This window comes from Rhipicephalus microplus, chromosome 10 (assembly GCF_043290135.1).
Source record: "Rhipicephalus microplus isolate Deutch F79 chromosome 10, USDA_Rmic, whole genome shotgun sequence".
Lineage (NCBI taxonomy): Eukaryota > Metazoa > Arthropoda > Arachnida > Ixodida > Ixodidae > Rhipicephalus > Rhipicephalus microplus.
The window spans coordinates 53,311,173-53,334,804 of NC_134709.1; the positions used below are offsets into that span (position 1 = coordinate 53,311,173).

Genomic DNA, 23,632 nt, shown 5'->3' on the forward strand with positions numbered 1-23,632 from the left:
AAGTGTTGTACGGCCCCTTTAAATACTATTGTCATAAAAACATGCTTAAACCCCTCGCACATTGCAATTGGCTCCATTATCACACATGCGTGGTTACATCGATTTCCACGAAAAATATTTTCTTCGTAAAGGCTGTTTGCTGAACGATAATTGATCAGCAGTGAGCCGAGTACTTCAAATAACTAATATATAAAAGTTGTTCAAGCACGTTGCGTTCACCAAAAGAAACGAGCCCTCCAATACCACCGTCTGTATCATGCGTTCATTGTGTACTGCATGTGTTCTATCTATAACCGCTGAAAAATTTCCATCTTTCATTTCTTTTAGTTCTTCCAAGCCGGGAGTCGTCTTATGCCTTGAGTTCAGAAGCGACGACTATGACTTCCTCCACGAAATAGTCTACGCAGTATCAGCGAAACCTACTAGGTCCCATCCCAGTATGGCCTCGCAAAGTGTAGCGGGTGGGGTGCCTTCGATGACTGCGTCATCAGTGGCCTCTACCTCATCTCAGATTGAAGACGCTACCAGCACCGCGGCCACTTCACGGGAACAACCGACCAATGAAGGTTGCAAAGACCCGGCTGAATACCAGGATCTGCGGGATATCCTGAACCGCATCAAATGGCACCGGCACTGGAAACCGAAACCCTGGGAAGCTCGCAGTGACGACGATGACTTCCTCAGCAAAGTGAAGTTTTCAACGGCGTCCGCGAATATCATTGTGTTCCGTCCCCGTGCGCCCTCACCGAGTGCAGAGGCTGGGGTGCCCTTGGTGACTACGCCATCAGAGGCCTCCACATCGTCGCAGATTCAGGACGCTGCCACCACCATGGCTTCCTGACTGCAACAACAGACCAGTGAAACTGGCACAAATCTAGCTGAATGCAAGGACCTGCGAGCTAGAGTGCACCGCACCAAATGCCGCCGGCGCCGTAAGCCAAAGTGCCGGCAAGCTCGCAACGACGCCGATGACTTTCTCGGCGAAGTGATGTCTGCAATGGCGTCAGTGAATTTCACTGCATTCCATGCCCGTGCGACCTCGCCGTGTGCAAAGGCTGGGGTGCCCTTGGTGACTGCGCAATCAGAGGCTTCCATATCGTCGCAGCTTCAGGACGCTGCCCCCACCACGGCTTTTTCTCAGACACAACAGACGAGTGAAAGTGGCACAAATCAAGCTGAATGCAAGGACCTGTGAACTAGAGTGCACCGCACCAAATGCCGCCGGCGCCGTAAGCCAAAGTGCCGGCAAGCTCGCAACGACGCCGATGACTTTCTCGGCGAAGTGATGTCTGCAATGGCGTCAGTGAATATCACTGCATTCCATGCCCGTGCGGCCTCGCCGTGTGCAGAGGCTGGGGTGCCCTTGGTGACTGCGCAATCAGAGGCTTCCATATCGTCACAGCTTCAGGACACTGCCCCCACCATGGTGTCCTCACAGCAACAACAGTCTAGTGAAAGTGGCACAAATCTAGCTGAATGCAAGGACCTGCGAGCTAGAGTGCACCGCACCAAATGCCGCCGGCGCCGTAAGTCAAAGTGCCGGCAAGCTTGCAGTGACGCCGATGACTTCCTCGGCAAAGTGATGTCTGCAACGGTATCAGTGAATACCACTGCATTCCATGCCCATGCGGCCTCGCCTAGTGCAGAGGCTGGGATGCCTTTGGTGACTGCGCCATCAGACGCCTTCACCTGGTCGCAGCTTCAGGACGCTGCCAGCTTTGCCACTTCTTCACGGAAACAGACCGGTGAAGCTGAATGCGAAGACCTGCGGGAAAAAGAGAACTGCATCAGGTGCCACCGGCGCCCAAAGCCAAAGCGCCGGGAAGCTCGCAGCGACGCCGATCTTCGCGCACGGTGAAGAGGCGTTGCTGACGAAGGGACCTCATCGTCTGCAAGAAGACGAGCGGCGTTTCTGAGCGAAGGCAAAGCAGGAAAAGTGCTTCAAAGAAATGCGCCTTTCAGAAATGCCCGCATGCTGAGAACCTACGTGGACTTCGACCACCCAAGGAAAGAATTTGGGAATGACGACAGTCTTGGTGGATACTCTCCATCAACGGCGATATTCGTTTCGTGCCTGGGAAGAGAACGTAGGCCGTGGCCGTACTTCCAGGTCAACCAGAGGCACATATCGAGCACAGGACCTAGTGGTTGAAGCCCTGTATGTGCGTTGGAAGGACAATAAGCGGCACGAAAAGTGGCCAAGTCCTACGAAGCAACAATTTATTAGATTAACGACGGACATTGCAGCCCATCATTCTTCACTTTGACCCATATGCAAATTTGGAGTAGCATGCGTTCTAAGAAAGTTCCATCTCTTGTTTATTAGTGATATTCGTGTGTGCTTACAAGCTGTATCTTTTCAAGACTGAGATCTAAACAATTATTTAGTTCAATAGGCCAACTCTTATTGCTCAAATGAGTGAAATATTGACATTGTCTTGAAGTTAGCCCAAATAACCCCAGAAGTAAGCGTTTATTTTTAGTTTAACGATTCTGCCTTGTTGTTTTTTATTTTGCGAGAAAAGAAAGTGCGTGAAACGCGCGAACTATAGAACAGTCGCGCGCTTGCTCTACGGTACTCGGCGCTTCCGAGCGTTCCTCAGCACTCTTTACAAACACAGGCCCTTGATGAGATGCGGTTTTATTGACCAATGTGTCTAATAGTATCGGTGCAGAATAAGAAATTCAGAAAATAGCCCGCCCATTTTTTACACTTTCCTTATTTGGCAAAGTATATTCTAATAAATGTTCCTTGGTGCAACATGTTCCTTGGTGCAACACGCACGTTTAATTTTCTCGCCCTTAAAAAACTAATTGATTGATTGATGTGTGGGGTTTAACGTCCCCAAACCCTTTGTGAAATTCCTAATGGCCATCTTGGAGTCACTGATTATTCATCTGTCGTGTCTTCGACCATAGACTACGGCCCGTGCAATGGCCATTTCTTCCGCTGCCTCCGACGATCTGGTCCTTACGGAGCCCGTGGTCAAGGTTTTCCCTTTTGTGTCTACGACCGCCATTGCGAAGAAGGAGCCATGCACAACTCTATTACTGATATCTTTATTTCGGGAATACCGGGCGGCGTCTACAAAAAGTACACCCTCCCACGTACAGTGGTTTTAAAAGATCATTTTCTTGCGGCATTTTCGTCTCTCAACGTTGTGCATATTTTTTGGGATGCTTTCCGTAATTATCGCGGACTGGACGCCTGGGTGAATCTGCGTCTTGGGACCTTTCATTGCGTGGTAATTATCGGAGATCTTTTCCATAATTTCTCTACCCGCCATGGTTCCATACAATCGTTCGAGTTGCGCTATCCTCTGTGCTTCAGCGATCTCGTCCCAAACGGCTGGTGACCTTGGCGGAGGAGTTCGGAGCAGTGGCGCCTTCGGAACCGTGTTTGCGTCGCGCCTCCGTGGCAAGGCAGTGCCAAGTATGCACCCAGGGAGCGGTTTGTAATCCCGACTGTGTTTTAAGCAGACACGGGACTGTGCCCACGAGTATGCGGTTACATCCCTATGCTCAGTTACAACCAAACAATAAATACACGCCCCACGCCCAGTACTTCAGCATGCCTGCCTATCAGCCGTGAAACAGAGCAACGATTGGCGATTTCCGTTCCAACCATAGGTTTGTTTTCGCTGGTAATGCTAATAATACGCATATTTTAGTTAAAAGTTCGTCGTTTCTTGTCAAAACGTAATGTACATGCAAAGTAATGAACTCAGGATTTATGAGAAAATTCACCAAGAAGTCAAGTTTTTCGACCAAAAACTTGCAAAGTGAACAAGAGCCTGTACGGCTAACTCATACGCCGAACAGCCGCGGAATTGGTTTTGCGCTCCGTAAGTAGCAATCATACAAGTTGCCGAACAGCCCGGGACGGCTTTAAGCTCTCCCATAGTAGAGTACCCTGTGCTCTAAATGGTTACCTCCTTTTTGTAAGCCCCCCTCAATTCCTGCATACGAACAGCCCGGGACGGCTTTGAGCTCTCCCATAGTAGAGTACCCTGTACTCTAAATCGTTACCCACTTTTTCTAACCCCTCCCCCCCACCTTTATGCTCTCCTGTAGTAGAGTACTAAGTACCCTAAGTCGTCATCAACTTTCTTTTAAAATAGGCTCAGTTATCATTTTCGTCAACAGGGCCTCAACATGACCGAATGTGAGGTGCCGCCCATGGAACGCCTTTATGCTCTTCCATAGTAGAGTACCTAGTGCTCTGAATCGCTAACCACATTTAAATGCGAAGCATTTCTTATCGAAGTTCGGCGACTTTGAGCGTATCCGTCCGTCCGTCCGTCCGTCCGTCCGTCCATTCATCTATCTATCTATCTATCTATCTATCTATCTATCTATCTATCTATCTATCTATCTATCTATCTATCTATCTATCTATCTATCTATCTATCTATCTATCTATCTATCTATCTATCTATCTATCTATCTATCTATCTATCTATCTATCTATCTATCTATCTATCTATCTATCTATCTATCTATCTATCTATCTATCTATCTATCTATCTATCTATCTATCTATCTATCTATCTATCTATCTATCTATCTATCTATCTATCTATCTATCTATTGCACCTTAATTATGATTGGTCATTTAAAAGTCTGCATATAATTCTTCTGAAACTTGAATTGGCTTAAGTTATAATCAGCAGGGCTCTGTAAATATTCATAAAAAATAAAAATAGTTATTGAGAGTCAGTTATAATTCCTTGACAGCACCATTGAAAAGGTGGATCCACCGAGCATTTTCAAAGGAAGCAGCCTCATTGAGGTGCATGATACACGTATCGGCATGGTGTTAGGCCTGAGCTCGCGTTCAGAATTCAAGCAATAATTTCAAATATACTAAGCTAAGATGACGTGGCGATGCTAACATACATAGAGGGGCTGAAGTTGTTTACGTCCTCGATGCTTTCATTGTCCAAATAATAGGGAGTTATTGAATAGCTTAAGCCAAGATAGCGGCCATTGCGGGCATATAGAGTTGGCATTCGTCACTCAACGGGAACTCGCAACAGGAGAGCGTATACGATGCATCCGCAACGCGAACGCAAAGCTTTGCGTAGGCTATCCGAAAAATCCCTAATGTATGCGGATTGACGCCTACGAAACACGATATGATTAAGACAGACGCCTTAGGGGAGACCTCCGGAAATTTCGATTACATGGGGTTCTTTAATGCGCACCTACCTCGATAGTTCTTGGTGTACTAAAGGAAAGTAATATATTTCACGTTTTTTTCTTTTATTTGCGCACGGTTTAGAACGCTGTTATAATGCATTGTGATGTTGTCTTTTGTTTTCTTGCTTTTCCAATTTTTCCTTTCTTCTCTTCTCTTCTTGACGACACCTAATATCCGATGGTGTCCTATTATCGTATTGTTGCTATATCATGAGCGACCTGTAAGGCTATAGGCAATGCTACCTGTATTAGCATTAGTTTTATTTCTGCATGCACGGCTGTACAAGCATGACCGCATTCTGTATATGCGCGCAATAAAAAATAATAATGCCAGGCTTGCACAGAACGTGCCGCATAGTCACTGGGAAAGCTGGAAGAGCACCCTTTCTAGATCCCATATTAAGCACTCTGGGGAAAAACACTAAAAATACATTTGTGTGGCACACACCACATCATAAGGGATAATTTTGTAAGTATAAGTACCACACTTCGGAGAGGCGTGGTATCCCCTACACACCGGTAAGGAATTATGTGAATTTTGTTGATGTATACTGTGGCTAGTGAAGAAAAAGCATTATGGCTCAGAGTTTTGTAATTTGTTAGAAACATTTAGCAACACATTCGTTACCCGATTCCCATTGTGCGACGCCTGCTCATCATGTCAGTACAACGCTCTATAACATGCGTTAAGGTGCTTTTTTACCCGAGATGAAGCCTTGCGTAGGTTCTGTGCAGAGTGTGAAAGTCATCGAGAAGGCCCGAGACAGTCGAGATGCGTTGCTGCCAGCGTAAGAATTGAACAATATTTGCCTTGGAGCTGTCCGAGGCATGCCTGCATCAATGGTGACTTCACCGGTGGCTTATGTACCTTAAACAGTTTGGTTAGAATACCTATGGTCTTCCCAATAAGCCCACCGAATATATCAGCCTTCTGCGATCACTTGGACGGAAACTAGATTCAAGTGCAGACCAAATATCTCAATGAGGACAGTAAGTTCTAAACACAAACGTTTGGGTACGTCTCGAAGGTGACCATAAATACTGACCAGTTTACCCTGCCCTAGCTCAATGAAGCACAGTACTCGAAGTCTCTTATGCCGCGATCAATTAAGATAAATTGGCACAATTGTCATTGATATCGCAATATCTCGAATACCAAATAGTCGCAAATATGACAAATTTCAATATCACAAAGATCAATAGTCGCAAATACCAGAATACATAGCATATATAGGAACATGACTGCAATATTATTTCAGAATTTTCGCGCAACGGCCATGTTGCATTTGGCAATATCCGATTTTGGGATGCTTAGAGAATCTTCGTGTTAGAACAGTAGCTTCTCTCTACAACCAGTGATGCTCAGAAAGCTGACGTAGCGTGTATCAGCACGGTGTACGCTCAAGCCGGGGGACAATGAGACCGAAATCACCACCGAAGCGTCATCCGAGCTGCCAATGTACCTATGGCGTCACCATTTTGTATTGCGGCCAGGCCCAACTCTGGCACATGTCTCCTTTGCGAGTTTATAGAGCTCACAGGCACCGCTTGCCCGGCCTGTCGTAGCGTCGCGACCAGCTCCTCAGCGTGCCGGCTATCGTCAGACGTGAAGAAAATGTGCACCTCGGCACCCTCGATGGCGACGCTGCCCAGCTGCTTGGCGAACATTGTTTAGCCGTGTGGCTTAACGGAAAAGTCTAAGTCCACAAGGAAACGCACGTAGTCCCAGGCCAGGTCCCATCCGCACCCGTGAGTCGCTAGTAGTACGCGAGAGCCTCCGGTGCGAAACGTGCTCAGCGTCCAAAGACGCTGCTCAAGCGCCATGCCGCGGCGAACGGCGACCGTACGCCAGTTCCTCTCTCGCAGCTGCAATGCCACCTTGCGTACCGCTGCCCGTGTCTTTGCGTACACCACAACTTTTCCGACCTCGTCCCTGAGCAAGTCCTCGAGGAGCTCGGTGAACGCGCGCTCTTTCTCGGTCTGCTTGACGACGAACACACTCTGCTTGACGCGCACCACGCGAGGCTGCGCGGAGCCATGGTTTACCTGGACGTAGTTCTCAAGCAGGAAATAGACGAGGCGTTGCGTGCCCTTCGGCCACGAGGGGACCCACATCACCGTCTGGTGGTCCGGCCTGATCTGGTGGGCGATCTGCGTCACCTCGCGCTCCAGTCCCATGGACAGCATCCGGTCTGCGCCGTCGACGACAAGGTTCGTGCACGGGAGAAGCTTCAACCGCTGTGCCGTCACGAACTCCGGGAAGCGACCTAGAGTTCCGATGCAGACGTCGCATCCTACGGCGAGCGCGGCGTACTGCGTGTCCTTGGCGACGCCGGAATGAACGGAGACGCTGCGCAGTCCGAATAACTTCCCGAGGTCGTGGAACAGGCGATGGATCTGCTGCGCTAGTTCCCGAGACGGCGCGAGGACGATGGCTAGTGGGCCGTCACTGACGTTCCATGGTCACTGGATGTTTAGCGCGTGCGTGACGGTCGGGAGCACGCAGGCATGTGTCTTGAGCGACCCCGCCTGCACGACGCCAAGGAAGACAAGACCGCTTAGAACGACGGGCCAGCACAGGGCTTCGACTCAAGTAGGCCTACCGTCAATGCGCTTGTTTCGGACGGCGTTGACAAGGTCAACGCCGTCCGAAACAAGAGAAACCGTCGGTTTTTGTTAATTGTGTGAAAGACACTGGCTCAAGTGACGCTTGGCACTGCGGCTGCCTGAGAGCTACTCAAATCGCATTCTTTGTGAATGCGAGAGGAACGCACCGCCGAAAACGATGTTGCGAGCCTACTCATATTCTAGAATCAATCAATCAATCAATCAATCAATCAATCAATCAATCAATCAATCAATCAATCTCTGCAGAGCTTGGTAGTCACTCTTGTCGTCGACTGACCGCCGTCTTCAGGCAGAAGTTAATAACTGGGCCGAAATGGTAACGGCAAGTTTTTGGCCGCCACTCTCCGAACCACCGGCAAGACGAATTCAATGACCTCGTTGTGCCTTTAGGTTGTTTCTATTCATCTACATTCAAGAGAGACACTTGGGCGGAACGATCGGCCACTGATTTTGCTGTGCTGCCCCTGCCCCTTTGTAAGGGTTTCGGGAAGGGCTTGTGAACCGGTACTGCCACGAGCAATGCTTTGAAGATGAGACGTTTCACCTCTTTTTCTGGGGGGAGGGGGGATTCCTTAGGAAAAGGCTGAAAGGAGAGAAATTGGGGTTTGGAGTGCATGATAATTAACTCTCTTTGATTTGAGGACACCTCAGCCGATACACTCACTGGGGAACAGCGATAGAAGAGACAGTGCGAGCGAAGAAAAGCAAGTAAGGTAAAAAGGAAGGACGGATACATTAAGGAGGTAGAATGTAGGGCGGTTGGCCGGGGCAGTGTGAGAAAGGCGGCTTTCCAGCCCGGTCTGCCTGGCTGAAACCTCCTCTAGCCTCGCTATCTCACAGCATTTTAGTTTTAAAGGAACACTAAAGTCAAATAACATTTTACATTACAGCGAAAACCCCGACGTAACATCTAAATATAAAACATCTAAAACTGCATTATTATCAACAGCAGAATGCATGCGCCGCAGTAGGACATTCTCAAAATGATCCCGATGACGTCAAACAAACCGCCTACAATTAATCACCAGTAATCGATCTAGCTGCACCTTTCTCTTTTCCTTTCCTTTTCCCCTTCTCTGCTTTTCTCTCCTTTAACTATTTATTCGTCTTTGTTGCTCTTTCTATTTCACTTCCTAATTCTTCCTTTATCTCTCTTTATTTCTCGCTTGGTTAATTCTTTATTTTTTTCTTCTATTTGCGTAGGTAATTTTGCCTGTGTTACCAGCGCTAATCTTTTTTTTTTTTTGCTGATGACGATAAGTGATCACCATAAAGGCGTCTGAAAAACAAGAGGAAGAAGACTCCTCCTTGGCGCGAGCCCGCCATCAGGGTGCTACACACGGAGCCCACTAAATTCTTGGCCAATAGCGCCTTTTTCGGGTGGGTAGTCTGCGCATGAGCGCCGGCCTGAAGAAGGCACGCACACGACACGCGCCACAATTTTTGGAGGCCAAAACGCGACGAAACGTGTGAACCAGCCGGCATCTGGTGCCGCAAACATGCCAACGTTTTCCCCAAAAAGAGGCCGAACTCAAGCCTCAGAGAGTGCCTACGGGCGTGCGGAGGACAATTTCGGAGTTCAAGAGCCACCAGTTTTGATTTCGGTGATCTCCACTTGGGGTGCTGTTCGGACTAGGAAAAGGCCCATTCCCTACAGTGGGTATGAGCCCCAAGAGAAGGTGAATAAGCACGAGAACACATGGAGCGTTACGACAAGCAACGACTACAGCATGCAACAGCCTGGATTCCCTCAAGGGTTTCGCACTTAATAAATATAGAAAAAAATAGAGAATTTCGCTCAGTGAGTGGTGGTGGATACCTGCTTCACTGTGCCAAGCTTTGCGCGACTCAGTGCAAAGTTGCCGCATTTACTACACTGGGAGGTAGGTAAACATACCGCGCGGCACATGATGACGCACTTTAGCGTTGAACTTTGCATCCCGTGTTATTCACCATCTTCTCGTGGTGCCTGAAACGGGAGCTTACGGATCATCTCCTCCCACCTGCGTTTGGACGAGGCACTAAAGCGACACGAAAGGCAACTGTTAAGTAGACGCTGATTCTTGAAATAGCGGTTCAGAAACATCCTGGTGTTACTTTTGTGCGAAGGTAGCGCTTATTTTGGAATAAAATCACGTTTTAGTGGTCCGCATCTGGTCAACGCGTTTCAAATTACCCGCCTCAGGAAGCGTGCTATCTCACGCAACTGTGGCAGTCCACAATGTTGCCCGCATTTACTACGCAGCCGCCGACACTAGTAGCAGCAGAACTAAAGCAGCGAGAGTCACAGCAGCAACAACGGTCATTGATCAAGGAGGAGGAGGAAGGGAAGGAATGGAAGGCAGGGAGGTCAACCAGACGCACGTACGGTTTGTTACCCTGCACTGGGGGAGGGGGTGAAGGGATTAAAGGAGAAGAGAGAGAGAAGTGAAGGGCAACGTGTGTGTAGATGTGACCTTGTCCATTGCACGCTTATAAGCGGTCGCGTAGTCCGGTCGTCTTCAGAAAACTTAGCAGTGCTCGCGTCGCTTTGCTGGCCTGCGACGCGTACAGCCATGAACCAAGGATCTTCTCTGCGGAGAAAGGTCTACTGTCTAGTGTCTCTAACGTTTCGCGTAGCAAGTTGCGTTCGCTCGAAAAACGTTCACATGAACACGGTAGATGTTCTATTGTCTCATCAGTGTCACACGATTCACATCGGGAGCTATCCGCCATTCCTATGCGAAAGGAGTACGCCTTTGTAAAAGCTACTCATAACCACAGGCGGCACAGTAAAGTTGCATCCTGGCGGGAGAGGTCCGATACAGCTTGAAGCTTTCTCTACGGGTCCAATTTGTGTACGCGGTGGTTCCTGACACTGGGGTCACTCAGCCAAGTTTCCGACATGGTGTTAGTGAACGAGTGAAGGCCCCTTGCAGCGTCGGTTCTCGACAATGAAATTGGGGTTGTCTGGGCGTCTGCGTGGGTGGATCGGGCAGCATTATCAGCAAGGTCATTACCGACAATACCACAATGTCCCGGTAACCACTGGAACACCACGTCATGTCCTTTCGATAAAACTTCGTGGATCACTTCTCTTATTTTATTCACTAGTTGTTGATGCTCTCTTTATCGTAAAGCTGATTGCAAGCTCTGAAGGGATGCCTTGGAGTCACAGAACACAGCCAATTTTTGAGGTCGGGCTTCCGCGATATAAAGTATAGCAGCACGTACGGCGGCAAGCTCCGCTGCTGTGGATGTTGTCCTATGCGACAGTTTGAGCTTTATAGTGACCTGGTACGCCGGGATGACAACAGCACCTGTGGAGCTGTCAGCCGAGACCGATCCATCGGTGTAAATGTGGGTCCTCTGGCCGTACTTTTCGTTGAGTAGCGACAATGTCACCTGTCGTAGGACCACTGTTGAATGATGGCTCTTGTTTGTTATTTCCGGAATAGTGAGGCACACCTGTGGTTGTTGTAGGCACCACGGAGAATGCATGCGCCGCAGTAGGACATTCTCAAAATGATCCCGATGACGTCAAACAAACCGCCTACAATTAATCACCAGTAATCGATATAGCTGCACCAAATAAAGAAGCTTCCGTGCATCAATACACGTAATAAAATGTTTCTTGTTCGTTTCCGTTTCATTCATGAAATAAAAAAAACGCCGGACCTTAATATGGGGAATGGCACGAGTGGTTCGAAAACTCAATTTTCGCGTATACTGGACAGCTCGTGACACCTAGCAGGGCCTAGTTGAACCAAAACGCGTCTGACATCTCGGAGCCAATGGCAGGAAGTTCCGCGAGAGGCCTGAGATCCCGCATGTTTTCATTCCGTCAGTATATAATCATGAATCGTATTCCTATAATAGTTATATGTGAACCAAACGTGCAACAACCTCCTAAACTATCAGGGTATGAATATTTAGTTTCTTCAACGTGCGAGGAACGCAGCAAGGTGGTTGTTTACATTCGTACAGATTTCACATATGTGCATCATGCAGTTCAACCGCATGACGACAATAAATATGTCTGCTTACGAGTTAAAAAGGAAAAAGTGTCATTCACACTTATTGGTATCTACATATCACCATCCGGACGATTTGAACAAGACCGACTACGAGACATACTGACAACAACTACGGGCCCGTGGGTTATAACTGGAGACTTCAACGCACATCACTTAATCTGGGGTATTCCGATGATCAACGCTAAAGGAAGAAACCTCGTGTCATTTGCCTCCAAGCATGACCTATGTTTCTTGAATGATGGCAGTCGTACATACCTGCGGGGCCTTACGTACAGCAGTTGCCTCGATTTGACTCTGGTATCCAGAAACTGCCGGTCGCAAGTGCACTGGTTTTCAGACATCGAAACGCACGGGAGTGACCACATTCCAACTTATATGCGAATAAGGGGTCTTACTAACTCCTCTCCTAAGACCACAATACGAAGAATTGATTGGTCCAAATTTCAGCGACTCATCGAAAATACATGCCGTGAAGACCCTGACCAGAACTTGGAGGATGTCATCAAAGAGGCATTGAGGGAATCTTCCTGTCTCCTCCCATTCACCGGCAAGCGTTCAGATTTCGACGTTGAACTGGAAAAACTGTGCGCGCTTCGCCGAAGGGCAGAAAGAAGATACAGGCGGACGAAGGCAATATGCGACTTGAGGCTGGCACGACGCATACAGAAAAAAGTCCAACGACGTTTAGACAAACTTGAACAGGAACGCTGGAAATCATTCTGCGAATCATTGGATCCCCGAAAGCCGTTGTTACGCATCTGGAGCACTATTCGTGGCCTGCGCTGGACTCCTCAACAAAGACATCCTTTCATGGCTTTAGCCCTACATTTAGGCCAGACCCAACTTGAAGTGGCAAAGGAGTTTTGCACGCGAATCGCTGGTGTGTCCGCCTTGTTCACTGGCACTATTAGGAGTGTTATCCATGAACCCCACATCTCGAAAATGGACAATCTTTTCACTGTAGAATAACTTGACGCATCTTTGGCGGCTTCCCGACGCTCATCTTCACCAGGACCCGATGGCATCACCTACGCCGCTCTAGCCAACCTTCAACAGGAGGCAAGGGGACAGTTGTTAAGCTATTACAACCACTCATGGCAGGCGGGCATTGTTCCCCAGGATTGGAAGATAAGTCGACTTGTGCCACTACTCAAAGCAGGAAAGTCACCATTTGATTTGACATCATTTCGCCCTGTTGCCCTCGCAAGTTGCGTAGGAAAAGTCATGGAAAGGATGATACTTACACGCCTAGAATGGTACCTCGAGCGCTACAACGTATACCCAAACTGCATGACGGGTTTTCGGCGAGGTAGGTCATCTCTTGACAACGTGATTGATCTCACAACATTTATCCAGCAACAGAAGAGTCTCAAGCGCATACCACTAGCACTCTTCTTCGACGTCAAAGGGGCTTATGATAACGCAACACATAAAGCCATCCTAGACTCGTTGGAAGTTGTTGGAATCGGTGGTCGGATGTTCCAATGGATCCAGAATTATTTCACGAGAAGGTACTTTTTTGTACAAACCTCAGATGGACCTACCACCAATTACTACACCTCCCGTGGCGTCCCTCAGGGCGCGGTATTAAGTCCCACTTTATTTAACCCCGTTATGGTAGGACTTCGTGAAATTTTTCCAAGTACTATCCTCATATCCATATATTCTGACGATATTTGTCTATGGACTTCGGCTGTAACTCGTCTCCAAGTACGTGCAAGAGTCCAGCAGGCTGCCACCCTGACATGATCATATCTCCGCAAGCAAGGTCTTTCCGTCTCAACGGAGAAATGTGCATTGGTTGCGTTTACTCGCAGAGCCATGACACAATACCCCGTTACCATCAATGGGAAAAATATTCCATACCAGTAGAGCCATCGCTTCCTGGGTGTGATTATTGACAGGGACCTTTCGTGGAGTGCCCACTGCAATTACGTGAAGAGAAGGCTAACTTCCATCGTCCATATAATGCGGTTCCTCTGCGGAAAATCTTGGGGCACATCAATAAGGCCAATGATGCAGCTATACAGGGCACTGTTTCTGGGATTTTCGCGCTACAGCTTGCCGTTACTGGCAAGTACGTGCAAGACGAACATCCGCACCCCTGAAAGTCTGCAAGGACAAGCACTACACGTGTGCTTAGGATTGCCGCGATGCACCTCAACCTACGGGGCAATTATGATCGCAAGAGAGCATCCAATTCAAACATTCATCACCACTGACAATTTGAGAGCCCACATAAGACACCTCTGCCGAGTTCCTGGTCACCATGTTGCAGTGTTGCCACTTCAAAGACCAGAAGCGATGTTTTCAAAGATTATTTCTGCCCATAGAGAATGCCTTCCTTTCGGCTTCACTCCAGCAACAAGACCAGCGTCACCTCCGTGGTGCCTACAACAACCACAGGTGTGCCTCACTATTCCGGGAATAACAAACAAGAGCCATCATTCAACAGTGGTCCTACGACAGGTGACATTATCGCTACTCAACAAAAAATACGGCCAGAGGACCCACATTTACACCGATGGATCGGACAAAGACGAATAAATAGTTAAAAAAGAGGAGGAAATAAAAAGAAATAAGCATAGAGAAAAACAGAGAAGGGGAAAAGGAAAGGAAAAGAATAGAAACAGAAAACCGAAGAGAAACAAAAAAATGGTGGCGTATCTGCGAGCTTCGCTGGCGAAGGTGTATGTAGAGAGAGAGAGAGAGAGAGAGAGAGAGAGAGAGAATAAAAACAAGGACATGTATCCAGGAAGTGAATGGTGACGAGTGGGCGAAGCTCCAGGATATCATTAACATCCGTATATTGTCCACTCGATCATGCGAATTCGTGAGAACTTTGTGTACAGTATATACAAAGCTGTTTATGAATTACAATGCGCATATGGTGTCGAGATGTCCATATTGATTGTCACGTGGATATCCATATGGTATCCGTATGGATATCTATACGGCTATCTATTCATATGTGTATGAATGTCTATACGGGAACCCATGTGTATATGGATATTTATAGCATCCCGCCAATCGACAGGGGGCATGGTTCGATTTTAAGGAGCTTCGCCCTTATAAAATGTTTATAAGGGCGTTCACATATCGTCGCGTAGTCAGCACTGCAGCGTGATAAGCACTGCTGCCTTTACAGTTCAATATCTATGCATTTTAAGAAACGCCAGGCCTGTGAGGAACGTGCAGCACACTGTCACGGCAAAAGCCAGAAGAGCGGCATTTCAGAGTTTTTTCTGAACACTTTTTAAGTAACTGCTACAAGCACACTTGCTGGGTACCCACTATGCCGTAAATAATTTTTGTGTAGTAGGCCACCAGGGACAACCTCGCCACCTACAGTGATCTGGTTAAGAACTCTTACCTCGGACGCCGAGCCTTTCCCCCACCTCACCCCAAGCTCAACCGGGCACAGGCCACCACTTTGCGCCTACTTAAAACAAACACGTATTCCTCACCTGCCCGCTTTTACCTCATATTCCCGGAGATGTACACAACCTCCCACTGCCGGTGCTGCGGCACTTACCCGGCTATGCTTCTGCACACGCTGTGGGATTGCGCGGCACAGTACAGACACACTAACGCCACGACCCTTTCGTCGAAGCTCTATGAGGCTCTGCGGAGCCCCGCTCTTTACGACCAAACCTGGTCGACCCAGCACGCCCGTGAGGCGGCATTGAGGCAAGCCCTTGACGTCCCCTCATAGGAGGCTTAGGCCCGGCCACCTAAACCTGCTGGTTTCTTACAATAAAGTTTATTCTTCCTCCTACTCTTAGTAGGCAAGCATTCACTATGCCATCCTTCGTCATTTTTCGGAGAAGCTTGGTATCCGTTAAACACTTGCTAGAAATTTCGTGTAATTTTTTTATGGAGTGGCTGACGACGATGAAAAATTGTGCCTGAAGTGGCTTGCCTCTGCGCTGGGTCACTCGGACAGGAATATTTTCAAAGCTGTCGAAAAGTTTTTATGTGACTCGAATAGATTTGGTACTTGTATAAACTGCTAACGATTCTTTATTAAGCCTTCCTAGCCAAAGATCTTCGGTCACTAGGAGGTTACAGAAAACAGTGATACTAGAATCACAATCATTCACGATTAACGTTACAATAAAAAGTTCATCTCTGAACTATTGTAGCTCTTACTAAATATAAACATAAATCCAGTATGCATATTCCGGCGGACTCTTGGCCGATCCCCCTGAGTGGGTGGGTGCCAATATTCCAAGGAGCATCATCATCATCATCACCATCATCATCATCGAGTCGTCGTCGGCCACAGTTAATAGGTGATCAAGAACAAGTTTTTAATGAGTTGGAGAATGGAACGACCCACTTGTTACATAATTTGCATTGTCTGACATCTGGTTGTTTCTTTAATGTTCTAAAATGCTTTATTACTCATAACAACGAGATTCTTTTCCGAACAAAGCTTGCCTAACGCCAGTTTAAAAACGTTTTCCAAGCACCGGCGTGGCTCAGTGGTAGAATACTGGGCTGATACGCTGTTGACTCGGGTTCGAATGCCATTGTGTATTAGAATTTTTGGTTAATTACCGAGTTCATTTCTTATTTCTTGCGATACTGGTTACGGACAGTGGCGGCGGCGGTGGCGGAGAACTACAGCACCGCGCGTGACCTATGTTCTGAACTCATAACAGCTTCTGCTGTAAAATAAAGTAACTCACTACATAATACTCACATGCTGATGTTGCGCCCAAGCATGCGTAATATTTACTTTTTGATTGATAATATTCGCTATACGAACGCAACCAGGAGATGAAAATGGGTGGTCTCTGAGCAAAACTTCTGCTCTGATGGGTGAATCGAGTGAAAGACAGAAACAAAAAGAAAGACTATGATTTCTCGCGTCGAAGTACCTCAAGAAATGCCCTCGTCTTAAAAAAAATTAAAAATAATGGTCACCTTTTCTCCGCATGCTTCGCAGAACGTCGATTCCCAAGGTACGTGGGATCTGCCCAAAATAATTCAAAATGCGGAGCATTTCTTAGTCACACGACGTCGCGCTTCGGCGTCGTCCACACCCCCACTGCGCATGTTCCCGTCTCGTGCCGGCTCAGTGACAGCGTGTCGCAGCGAGGGCACTCGAAAGGGGAGTGCTTAAGACAGAGAAGAAACTTGTGCCACGTCAAAGAGTTACCATTGCATCTGTGTTCTCTACTAGCGCTTAAACATCATAATAAATGACCTACCCGACTGTTGGCCGATCCCCCTGATTGGTAGGTCACCATAATTATAAAGAATATTATCATCATCATCATAATCTGGAAGTGAACCATCTTGTTCGGCGAGAACGTGCGGAGAAGAAGAAGACAACGGCGAGGCATCAGGTCGATTTCACTGCTAGTTCTGCGGTTCAAGATTCTACTGTGCTCTAATGAATGAGCCACCGCACAAGGTAAGCCATGTACAATCTCATCGCCCTGCGAGAACCGTTCTTCGATTCGTTGGCGGCTGATTTGGCTTGCTTTTTATTTAGGTCCCATGGCTGCTTTCATGACCCCTTTCACCTCTGAACCGTGCGTCGCCCTTACGATTCAGTATGACATTTCCTGTCGAACACAGCAACCAAATTGTGCTCTGAAACAACCTGCCATTTCACCCTCATTATCGAAGCCAGGAAAAGAAGGTATCCTGAAGCCATCTGTACTAATATTATGATAGCACCTCCAGGCGCACTGCCCACATTATTTTGCTGACCAGCTAAGTTTCTTCAAGGTGCACCCCCTTTTTACGAGAATAAAACAAACTCTCCAGTTTCTTTTAGTGCACAGTTTACATGATCTAAACGCCTCCTTCAAGGTATGCTCGCGGCTGCTTCGCTCTCTGCATCATACTCCAAAGCTGGTGTTTCGTCGCGTTGCTGTATTGAGGAACTTGGAGGACAGGTGGTGCTGCGAAAAAAAATGACATCCATGTCGCGTGCGGCATGAATTACAAGCCATGCTCATGGTACACTGATGGTCATTATTGTTCGTCATACATACAGCCATCTAGCGCCATCAATCTTGGTATCTGCTGAGCTAGAGAAACGGCCGCGAGTGGACCACGAAGGTGATTAGCACCCCACATTTTACCTATATAAAAGATGTGCTGTCAACTTGCGCATTCCAGGACGCCAGACAATTTTTCTGTCTAGGTGCTGCTGCGACGACTGATTAAACAAACTGCGTCATTTCCTTGTGTCGTATAGTTCCGGTCTTATATAACAGAGAGATGTCCTCGGCGGTGATTGCGATCAGCTTCTTTATCGCCTTTACTTAGAATTGCGGATATTATGGGTAGCAGGGTATTTCATAAAGTGATTCACCATAAAGTTTTCTAGTGTAAACGACGGCCCACGAGAGAAGTCTGGTTAATTAACAAGTTTTTGATAATTGGTCACGTCGATGTCATTTTGGTTGCGGCAATATATAACCACCTTCAATTAAAGCTTGTGTTGAAAAACGACAGTAGCCTGACTGTCATCGAACTTTTATTGAGAATCTGTATTGTCTTACAAAAAAAAAACCTCTAGGACCTAAATATTGTCGCATAACACGCTTAAAACCCCTTGCATGTTGCAATTGCCATCGTTATGGCACGTATGCTGTCACAGTGCTTTCTACGAAAGATTCTTTTCTTAATAACTGTTCGTCCACCGATAATTGCTCATCAGTGAGGTAATTACTTCAGCCTCATTCAATGTCTTATACAATTTGTTTAGTTAGGTTGTGTTGTTCAACAGAAACGAGCCCTCCGAGAATCAAACCTGTTTCATACATCCACGATTTACAGCATATGATCTACTTTGGTCGCAGAAGCTTTTTCTTCTTTCATTTGCTTGCAGTTCTTCCAAGCCGGGAGAAGTCCTATGCCTTGAAATCGGAAGCGACGACGACGAGTTTCTCGGCGAAGGGAAGTCTTCACCAACGTCAGCGAAATTCACTGCACTTCGTCTCCGCTCGGCCTTGCCGAGTGCAGTGGGCGGGTTGCTCTCGGTGACTGTGCCATCAGAGGCTTCTCCGTCGTCGCAACTCAGGGACACTGCCAGCACCACGGCCTCCTCACGGCAACAGCAAACCGACAGAGGTGGCACAAAAGCGAATGAACGCGAGGACCTGCGGAATAAGCTGAACCGCATCAGGTGCCGCCGGCGAGGAGCGCAAAAGCGCCCGGCAGCTCGTAGCGACGACGATGACTTCCTTGGTGAAGCGAAGTCTTCGGCGGCATCAGCGAAACCCACTGCGCCACACTACCGCGCGGCCTCGTCCAATGCCCTGAGTCAGGTGCCCTCGGTGTGTGCGTCGTCAGAGCCCCCTACCTCGTCGCAGTGGGAACAACAGACCGGTGAATGTGGCACAGACGAGACTGAATGCGAGGACCTGCGGGATAAATTGAACCGCATCAGGGGCCGCCTGCCCCTGAAGCCAAACCGCCGCGATCGTCCGAGCAACGCCGATCTTCGCGCACGGTGGAGAGGCGTTGCCGACGAAGGGCTCTCATCGTTTGTAAGAAGACGAGCGACGTTTCTGTGCGATGGCAGAGCAGGAAAAGCACGCCGCAGAAATGCGTCTTTCAGAAATGCTCGCAGGTTGAGAACCTACGTGGATCTCAACCGCCCTCAGAGGAATTCTGGAATTCTGTATTTGTGGATTCCTCGCTCCCCATTATTGGCGACATTGGTTTCGTGCTGGGAGCGGTACGTCGGCAGTGGGCGAGCTTCAAGGGCAACGGGAGGCCTATGCCGAACGGTGGACCTAGTTGTCGAAGCGTCGTCTGTGCGTCGGCATTAGCAATTATGGGCATGAAAAGTGAGGAAGTCGTACGAAATACCAACGAGAATGACGGTGAACATCATAGCCCTGCTCCATATTTTCCGAGATGCCTGGCATGTGAAGGAGTGCCCTAATGTCCAACACGTGTCTACACGTCCAACACGTCCCACAAGTGTTGCGGGCGGAGGTTTATATTGTTGGACTCATTTGAATAGCAATCCATGGTTGTTATTGATCGCTTGTATGAGAGCACAAATACATTTCGATTAGTGCCATGCCGGTGAGGTGATTGACCTGTAGAACAAAAAGCGCATGAGAGTATTCCTGAGAGTATTCCGACCCGTGGCACAGTCCTCACGGGCAAACCACTAGAGAACCGCTCGCACCGACTGCCACACGCAAAAGAAAACCGCTTCTCTGTCCTTTGCCACCACCAAGGCTCTCCGCCAAGCGTCCCTGCTGGCGCTACCGCTTTTGTTGGGAATACTGGACACACTAGGTGTGGAAGATAGAGTCACTATTTTTTAAAAGGATATCTATAAAAGTAATAAGGTAGTTATAAAGTGGGAAAAACAGGTATCCAAGCCCACGGAGGTAAAACGGGGGCTTAGGGAGCGGTGTCCTCTGTCACCCTTGTTATTCGTGATCTACCCACAAGGATTAGAGGCCAAATTAGAGGAAAGTAGGCTTGGCTTCAAGCTCTCTTTTGTCAAACAAAGAAAACTCATTCAACAGGCACCACCAGCATTGATGTACGCAGATGATATAGTGCTATTGGCCGACAACAAGGAAGGTTTGCAGAGATTGATGGACATATGTGGTAGTGAGGGAAATAGGTTTGATTTCAGATTCAGTAAGGAAAAATCAGAAGTCATGATTTTAAGGACAATGAAGGTAGTGAGCTTAGGATACAGGAGGTCACTCTAGAGATAACGGATAAATACAAATATCTGGGAGTATGTATAAGCAATGGGACCGAGTACCTAAGGGAACAGGAAAATACGTGATGACTAAAGTTAACAGAAATGCAGCAGTGATGAAAAACTGGGCACTGCGGATTTGAATAGGTATGATGTTGTGAGAGGAATATGGAAAGGGCTCATGGTTCCTGGTCCTACGTTCGGTAATGTGGTCTTGTGCATGAGATCAGAAGCTGAAGCAAGAATAGAAATTAAGCAACGTGGAATAGGTAGGCTTGCTTTAGGAGCTCATGGGAATACACCAAATCAGGGAGTACAAGGTGATATGGGATGGACATCATTTGAGGGCAGGGAAGCTAGCAGCAAGATAAAATTTGAGAAGCAATTGAGAGATATGGGAGAGGAGCGGTGGGCTAGGAAAGTTTTCAGCTACTTGTACATGAAGAATGTCGATACAAAATGGAGGAAGCGAACCAGGAAATTGACTGGTAAATACTTTGAAAACGGCAGGGGGCCAAACCAAAAAAGTACTATTGGTTAAGAAGTAGGTGAATTAACGAAGACCGATATGTGGAGAATTGGCATGAGTAAGAAATCCGCACTAGAAATCTATCGAACTTTTAAGCAGGAAATTGCCAAGGAAATGATCTATGATAATACTCGGGGTAGTTCTCTACTGTTTGAGGCAAGGACGGGAGCACTGCGAACCAAGACATATCGGGCCAAATACGAAGGAGTATACAACGTATGCAGTGCATGTGGAGAGGAGGGGAAAACTGCCGAACACTTCATAATGTTCTGTAAATGGCTTCACCCTTATAGTTCAGGGTGATGGCGCAGAGTTTTTCAAAGCTCTGAGGTTTAGGGACAGGAATAGCAAAAGAGACTTTAAGCGGGTAGAATTAACTAGAAGGAGGTTATCTGATTGGTGGCTGAAGTCAAGGCACTAGTGAAAATTAAACCCTTCACTGCAAAGTACCAGTTCTCAACTTTACCATTTAAAGGAAAAAGAAAAAGATGAATTTAGTTTTTGGTTCACTAAGCATTACGGCTAGGTGCCGTTAGCCGGCGCTCGGTTTAAAGGGTTAAGCCTTATCAACCCATACATCCACCCACTAACCATGATGATTATGATGATGGCGGTGGTGGTGATAAACGCTCGCGAGCAGAATGCCACCTACCACTCGGTAGCTGTGCCCATAAATGCGGCCGATGTGCGAGACAAGTGCGCCATGCGGCGCAAACAATTGTACAGGGGGTGTTAGCATCCCCTCATGCTTTTGCGTCATTTGCGTCACCCTAGTGACTTTTCTTTTTTGGGGGATAAGCGTCCTATAGTTGAGCTTAATCCGGTGTGTGGCGTGGTCACCATTACAGCGCACGCACGCCCCTACCACCCTCACTTCGCATACGCCCCGCCCCCCTTCCCTCTCTCGCAACGCCGACTTTGGCAGCGTTTGCTAGCATACGTTCATTGCCCCATCTCTCCCCACTAGGCGTACCACCCAAAGCGGTAACATGCCAATTGCGCATGCGCGCTCTAGACCTTCTCTCAGCGCACACGTCGATACAGGCAGTGCCTGCTAGCAAGTTTCTGGAGTGAACAACAACAACAACAAAAAAAAAACGACTGCTAGCGCTGCACAACCTTCCACTAGCCTGGGCACTGGATCATTCATCAACTCCAACGTAGTACCGGGGGGAGATTTCTCATGAGCGTTGTTGAACAATAAAAATTCGCAGCGTGCAAGCTAGCTAAGGGCCGTTCCACGCGCTTTCCGCACAGCCGCAACGCATGCGCCGGGTCACCTACGGCACGCAAGAAGGGGGGGGGGGCAAATAAGCCAATTGTCGACGCTCTTTCACCCTCCACAGTGTCGCCAATCGGCTTATTTGTCCCTCGCTTGCGAGCGGTAGGGGTCCCGGAACGTGCGTAGCGGCTGTGCGGGAAGCGCGTGGAATGGCCCTAAAGGTGGAATGCAGGCCTCTGTGTTCAAATGAAGTAGTCTGCATCTCTCATTGCCCATTAGCAACGATAGGCACGTTTCAGTAGGAAACACCGGTCCATCACAACATGCTTCGCGCCTGCCCAGATTTATCTCCTGCGCGACGCTGCGATTAGCTTCAATGTCAACGCCGCCGCCATTGTAAAAGTTAGCGCCGACTGCTTGGCATTTGCACGTGGTTCCGTTTAGCGGGATTTGGTGTAAATTTCTTTTTCCTATGTCTTCGAAGCATTAACCGATATTTGCTGGCGTTGCATATTCCGAGGAAAAACTGAGAGCTTGTCCTTGAGTTTTGGTACTCTTTTTGTTGAGTCGTGTTAAGTGTATTATTTTTTCAGTTAGTCACTGCTGGTCACAGCTGGTGCATTCGAAAGGCAGGTGCTGAAGACGAAGAAAAATTTTGTGTTACTTCGAAGAGTTATTTTGTATCTCTATTGTCTATTAGTACTTAACAAATAATATTAATAAATCCAATCAGCACGATGCACCAGACTTTTGGTCGATCCCCTTGATGGGTTAGGTGCCGATCTTCCAAAGAGAAGCATTACATCTTTATCAGGCAGCGCACCGTCTTGCTCCACGAGGACGGAGGACAAGAAGAAGAAGACGAAGCCTCGGGTTGGTAGCCATTGTTTGTGCCACTGTTCAAGGTTTTACTCTTCTCTACTCAATGAGCCACCGCAGAAGGTAAGCTATGTACGATCGTATCAGCACTACTAGAACCATTTGCATTTCTTTAGATCCCATATATGTTTTCCTTGACCATTAACATCTTGCACTTATGCCACCCTCATGACCCCATCTGACAGGTCATGTCGAACACAGCAACGAAATCACGCTCTCAAATATTTCGTCATTTCACGCACAGTACCGAAATGAAAAAAAAAGGGGTAAATCCTCAAGCGCTCTGTGCCAAAATTATGATTGTATCGTGAGGTGCGCTGTAAGCAGTTTTGCTGATCACCATGCATGGTTTCTTCAAGGTGCACCTCAATCTCCTGCCAATAAAATCAACTCTCCAGACACAATTATTCTATAGTTTGTATTGTCTGTACAGCTGCTTGCTGCTGTAGGTG

General features: G+C 47.7%; 2 protein-coding genes across 2 annotated transcripts; one reads left to right on the plus strand and one right to left on the minus strand.

Moving 5' to 3' along the window:
• Positions 1–6,873: 6,873 nt before the first annotated feature.
• Positions 6,874–9,823, minus strand: LOC142774245 (putative ATP-dependent RNA helicase DDX17). The gene is made up of 2 exons (XM_075874634.1): positions 9,817–9,823; positions 6,874–7,637 (listed from the first exon to the last, which is right to left on the minus strand). The coding sequence occupies exons 1-2, from the start codon at positions 9,821–9,823 to the stop codon at positions 6,874–6,876; spliced, it is 771 nt and encodes a 256-aa protein (XP_075730749.1).
• Positions 9,824–17,182: 7,359 nt separating this feature from the next.
• LOC142774388 (uncharacterized) lies at positions 17,183–19,920 on the plus strand. The gene is made up of 2 exons (XM_075874765.1): positions 17,183–17,271; positions 18,703–19,920. Exons 1-2 carry the CDS (start codon positions 17,255–17,257, stop codon positions 19,646–19,648), a joined length of 963 nt encoding a protein of 320 aa, XP_075730880.1. The 5' UTR covers positions 17,183–17,254; the 3' UTR covers positions 19,649–19,920.
• The last annotated feature ends 3,712 nt before the right edge of the window (positions 19,921–23,632 follow it).